We start from the raw sequence: 6,282 nt of genomic DNA on the forward strand, positions 1-6,282 counted from the left end.
AAAAAGGACACTATCAGGAAAAAAAAATAACCTAACCAGAGCTAAAAAGGCATTTCTGGGGCACTTTCCATAACAACAAATCAGCCTCAGGAATTACATGAGCATTTTTTCAGCTGTTCATCTCATAAAAGTAAATTCAATCCCAAACTTTTGCCATTAACAATTTTTTATCCATAGGAACATTAATTGACATTCTGATCTAAGAACAGATTTAAAATTGCAGTATAAAGATTGAAAATTTAAATTTAAATTAAAGTTGGTTAGATCCTGCTTCATGAACAGCCAATCTACTCCTAAACAGAAAAGAGTCAGAAAAGGAGAGGAATATCCGCATTCATACAATGAATACAATATTATTCATAGCAGAATAATATCCTTTTAGCACTTAATTAGATTTTATTGTAGCCAATAACATGTGCAGGAGCCTATTAAGAAATAACATCCACATGCCAACTATGGAAAAAATGATATTTTTGTTGAATAAAATGCATAAACCTTGATATCTAAATATTACTACAGTTGTACATGTTGATGAAATACTGAAACAATGGCATTAAGAAAAGCAGAAGGCAAAAATCCATCAATTTTGGTCTCAGTGTGATCAGTCCAATTCAACGCTTTATACATAATCTGTTTTCAAGCTTAAATATTCACATATTGCATTCAGATGGCCTGCTTTTCCATAAAGAAGGCCACTAAGCCTACATGTAGTCCATGACTAATTACTACAACAGAGACCCACATTTCTGTTATAAATTGATGCAGTTATGAAGTGAGTCATCGGGTGACAGGACTAGGTTTTGCAACCCTTTTTACCATGGTAGTTATGCAAATCACATGGTCATTAAGCAAATCCATTCCCCAATGGACTTTTTTGTAAGAAACCGGCTGGGAAGAGGACATTGAAACTAGTTGTAAAGGCAACCCAGTTGCCAAACTACAGTCAAGTGATCAATGCAGGGACAGATCATAAATCACTTTTTCTGAAGTCACTGTGATTTTGAACCACCATTAAACAAATGGTCGTAAGTCAAGGACTACCTATATTCCACTTTATGTCTGGATCAAATCTTCCAAGAATCATCTGCATTAGGCTCTACATGGAGTTCCAGAATGCTTTCCCACATACCATCTTTTACCTTTATATGTTTTGATTTTAATTATAGTTTCTTTGACTATTGTGAGCTACCCCAAATCATTGAGATTTGGCTGGTACACAAGTTTAATTAATTAATATTAATCATTATCCCAGTCCAATACTTAATATTTTCTGGTATTCTGTAAAGATATCATCCTATGACCTCCATCCTCTGCTACTTTTCACTTATCAACCAAAGGTATAGATCATAATGTATATTAAATTTATCTTGAATCAAGGCAAGTACAAAAGCAAAAGTATAATGCAAAAAGCCTTGTTATAAGGTTAGGATGAAAATTCACACATACATTAATATACACCTTGTTATGTTGCAACTTTGCTTTTCCTCTGGGTCAGTTAGAAGATGAATTTCTATTAATTAGCACTAGGCCTTCACTTCATTATCATAAGGCAAATTCATTTGCAGCTGCTGTGTCAATTTTTCTCTTTAAAAAAAAGTTATACAACCATTTACATAACCTGCCAAGCCAGGAAAACTATGCAGCATTTGTAAAATATCTCATTAAAACAATTTCCCTCATATAGAAAAAAATAGTCTTTAATGTCAACTATGCTTATTGTGATGGCAGCATACAACCATACATCCATACCCATCAAGGCTTTCCAGTGATCATGGAATCTACAATTTTAAACCAATAATTACCAATAACTGTCAAAGAAAGTAGCCAGGCATTTGTTTTTATAGACAGCAGCTTACCTTAGAATGCACAGGCACACTTTGCCTCCTGATGTTAAACGACAAAATCCAAATCTTTGCTTGCTTTCAATGTCAGTAAGCACAAAAGTAAAATGCTGTCCAACTTGCGTTACCCTGGGGGGAAAAAACTGGGTTAGAAAGCACTGCCTTTAACACTAAAAAGTAAACATGCTTAAAATTAATGTTAATACTATTAGATTAATTGTTATTATATAATAGCAGATTAATAGAATAAAAAAACATTTTGAATCCAATCTAAATAATATAGAAAATAATATGAAAAGCCTCTGAGTGAACAGACATAGATGTAGTACAGTGGTCTTCACTTAACAACTACCTCATACGGCAACCATTTGCAATTACAAAGTGATGATCAATCTGCATTTATGACCCTTGCAGGTCTGTATAGCAAACGAAAGCTGAAGTAAAATCATAAGCATAATTGGGGTTTCACTAGCAACTGCTTCACTTAATGACCTAGTTCAGGGATAGGCAACCTCGGCTCTTTTATGATTCATGGACTTCAACTATAGCTGACTCAGGAATTCTGGGAGTTGAAGTCCACGAGTCATAAAAGAGCCGAGGTTGTCTACCCCTGACCTAGTTGCCAAACACAACTGAGATTGCTAAACAAGGACTACCTGTACAACTTTTTTTAATGATGTGGAATGTTTGTACTTGAAAGAATAGAAGGAAATTTCTTAGACAGAAGAGCTTTAGTGAAAGAAAATGTTGTTAGTAATATTAATATTAAAATATTATTTGTAACAGGCAATAAAGAATTAAAGATGTTCCATTTTTACTTAGACCAGAAGACCTTAAAATGGAGATTACGCTCCTGTGAACTGATTCCGATACCCGAATTATAAACCAAACAGTAAGAGGGAATTTAGGTTTTAAAAGTAGCTGACACTAATCATTAAAAGGAAATGTAACTTTTTACACAAGTAAATAGTGCTCCAAGCTGTTTTCTAATAAAACCTAATATTTTAGTACATTTCTCTCTCATTTTTTGTTTATATGTGTGTTTTAAAAATGATCTTAATAGCTAAAATAATAAATCATTGATTGATGAAGAACATATATAAATATTCATCAATCTTGTTGACTACAAAGGACTTTTTCAAGGTCACTATTATAGATGGCAACATTTTAAATACATATTTAAACAACAGGGTACACTCATCTGACAATGAAATAGATAGGGAGTATTTATATTTCTGCATTTATTATCAAGACATAATTTAAAGTTTTCTTGGAGGACAGATTAAGAATTACTTCTTCTTATATAGGTAGTTATCAACATCAAATATGAGTTGTTTGCCCTTCTACAGGAAAAAATCATTTTCCCGTAGATTTATATATGTCTGTGTAATTGTTCAGGAATGTGTAGCCATTCATGTGACAGAAAGATTTACACTAAAGTTATGAGCTGCTTATATGTCTTTGATACTGTTTTCATTAGCATATATAGCATATTTTCCAGTTTAAAAAAACAAATGTTCATAGTTTAAAAGTACAACTAAGATAAAGACAAAAAGCTACGAAATTAGAAATGATATGAAGTAAATAGGGACTTTTTTTCACACAGAAGCAAATGCAATTAGACAAAGTAACTCCATAAAGTTGTTATTTGGGAAGAGAAAAAAGGAAGCATAACAAAATATATAATTAAATTATAAAATTCATTGACTAGAAATATTCATTGACTGATATTAATTTTATAAAATAAAATATCTAAGGATTTCGTTTGTTTCAAGTGTTAAATGAAACTGCCATATTCAAAAAAGGACAATCTCAATGAATTGAGGATTTTTTTTGGATAAACATCCCTTTGTGTTTTGCTAAATTTAAATTGTATGTGATCCAAAAAGGACACTTCTATATATTATTATTCTAGTTTCTACAGTTTAATTTGTATGTTGAACTTTCATATTTTCACTGAAAGATAATATAGCCTACCTTTAATATTTAGTACTTATATATCATAAGTAAAACATATTAGATGAGCAAACATATAGCTGGCATGTTATTATTATTATTAATTCTGAAGCTATGCTCTACATGGACCAATTTAAATTGCCAGGGCTTTGCTGAGTCTGGATTCTAGAAACTGCTACCTAAACAGCCACAATTTATACCAAAAATTTTCATGTTTTCTAATATTTACCAGTGTATAATATGACATTATGAAAGAATATGAATCTTTAACCTTAAATCGTGTTTCTCAATAATACAGACCAAGAATAGTTAGACATTATCAAATTGTTTTGAAGCTATACAAAAAAGCTATGAGCTTCTTACTCTTACTTACTCCAAATTATAGGAAGAGAGCCATGTCAGTCTAAGAGAATAAAAAATTGGAAAAGAAGTCTGGTAAGACCTTTTCAAACTAACAAATTAAAAGGCATAATCTTCCATGATCTACTGCTCATTTCATTAGATGTAATGGAGTAGCTACATTGATATAGGACAGTGGTGGCGAACCTATGGCACACGTGCCAGAGGCGGCACTCAGAGCCCTCTCTGTGGGCACGCACGCCATGCCCTGGAGATGGCAACCATCCCTCTTCAACCAGTTGCCTGCTAACTTGCCGAGGTCCCACATGGCCGGATGTATCCCAGCACCCATGCGCTTGCTGGCCTCTGTGTGCAGGGGCCGATGGTGTCAGGCAGCAGCCGCCCTGGCCCCTGCCTCACCTTGTCCTGTGACAATGGCACCCCTGCCCTGCCTCGCCTTGCCTCACCCTGCAGGACGAACCTCCTGCCCACTGCCCCACCTTCCAGAGACCCCCTGGATCTCCCCCAACCCTGCCCGGCCCCCACAGGCATCTCTCCCCACGAGCAACATTGAGGTGATCACGCCCACTTTGGCCCAATCTGCCGTGACCACCACAACCATGCCCACCCAGTGGGCCACGCCCACCTGGCACCCGGCGATACATAAGTGGGTTTTGGGTTGCAGTTTGGGCACTCGGTCTCTAAAAGGTTCGCCATCACTGATATAGGATCTAAGTTTGAGATGGAGTAAGGGGGATGGGCTCTATTTGTCTATTGATCTCATTAGCCTCCTGAATGCCTGATTTATTTTATCACTTGAGCATTTCAAATGATGGATCAAAACAAATGTAGTTAAAGTCTAAAATCTGGCTATAAATGCTACATTTCGTGGTACATTGGATAAAAGCACAAAGGATGCATGGTGATTTGCAAGTTTCCTTCATGTGTCCATAGTATAGTTTTACCATGATATCAAAGAAGTGAATTCATTCTATAGATTGGCTGATGATAAGGAAGAAGTTGAGGTTATGATGAAATGTATTGAAAATTCTTTTCCATGGCTCCAGATAATGAAAATATCATAAAATATAATAAAAATATAATAAAATATCATAAACATATCTCCAATAAAGGAAGTAAATGTTATAAAATTATTATTTGATCAACTGTGATGAAAATTGTAAGTCCTACTAGTAGTGTCTCAAATTCGGTGAATATTAGTGAATTAAGTGTGATTGTCAGTATTTATAGATAAATGCCAAATCACATTTGTCTAATAAATGTAAATGAAATTAACTGAGAATGAAATTAGTTGATACTATTAAAAATGAGTTTTCATATATTTAGTTTTTTTTAATCTGTCATTTGCTTAAATATTTTCAAAAATATTGGCTTTGAGATGCTTTTTCTTGTTGAAAGATGACAAAACGTAATGGAATTGCTAGGAACAAATTATTTTGGTTATTATTACCCACATAATACTACCACTAACTAAGCAATAGAACAAACATTCCTCCACTAATTTAATAAATAAAAACCCATAGAAGAGAATTATTTGTAGTTCAGAGTTAAAGTGTGCGGTCCTTGGTGCTCGGTGAGCTTAGCTGTTTTCTTGCACATGTCTCATTAACAAATTAGTAATGCACCAAGAACCCCATAAATGAAAACTTCTCCAAAACATAATATAGTTTAATTTTATTTATTTATCACATTTATTTGCTGCCCATATGACAGTTCAGGAATTACATGTCTAATTGCTGGTCACCATTCCATCAGCAAATGCTCAAATGAAGCTTTTAAAATGGCTGGGTGATCTTGGGCCAGTCACTCTCTTTCAACCGAATCCATCTCACAGGATTGTCATTGGGGGGGAAATAGGAGGAGGAAGATGTATTAGATATATCTGTTGCCTTGAGCTACTTGTAAAAAGAATAAAGGTGGGATAGAAAAATCAGGCGGCGGCTTGGGAGACAACTGCCGCCGCAGCATTGGACCGAGTCGTGCCTTTGCGGCCTCTGACCCGACGTAGATCTCGATTGGCTCCCTGGTTTGCCGAGGAGCTGAGAGAGATGAAACGTCGGAAAAGATGCCTAGAGAGATGTTGGAGGGCCAGCCGAACCGAACCCGACCGAACACGGGTTAGGAT

At 35.1% G+C, this 6,282-nt stretch overlaps 1 protein-coding gene across 1 annotated transcript in view; it reads right to left on the reverse strand.

The window, feature by feature from the left end:
* DENND1B (DENN domain containing 1B) overlaps positions 1–6,282 on the reverse strand; it is a 192,107-nt gene that overhangs the window by 123,310 nt on the left and 62,515 nt on the right. Inside the window, 1 exon segment of the mRNA XM_029284173.1 lies at positions 1,857–1,970. Within this exon segment, the coding sequence (XP_029140006.1) occupies positions 1,857–1,970 (114 nt within the window).

Source organism: Protobothrops mucrosquamatus, unplaced genomic scaffold, assembly GCF_001527695.2.
Source record: "Protobothrops mucrosquamatus isolate PMUCROS unplaced genomic scaffold, P.Mucros_1.0 scaffold_109, whole genome shotgun sequence".
In the NCBI taxonomy this organism is placed as follows: Eukaryota; Metazoa; Chordata; class Lepidosauria; order Squamata; family Viperidae; genus Protobothrops; species Protobothrops mucrosquamatus.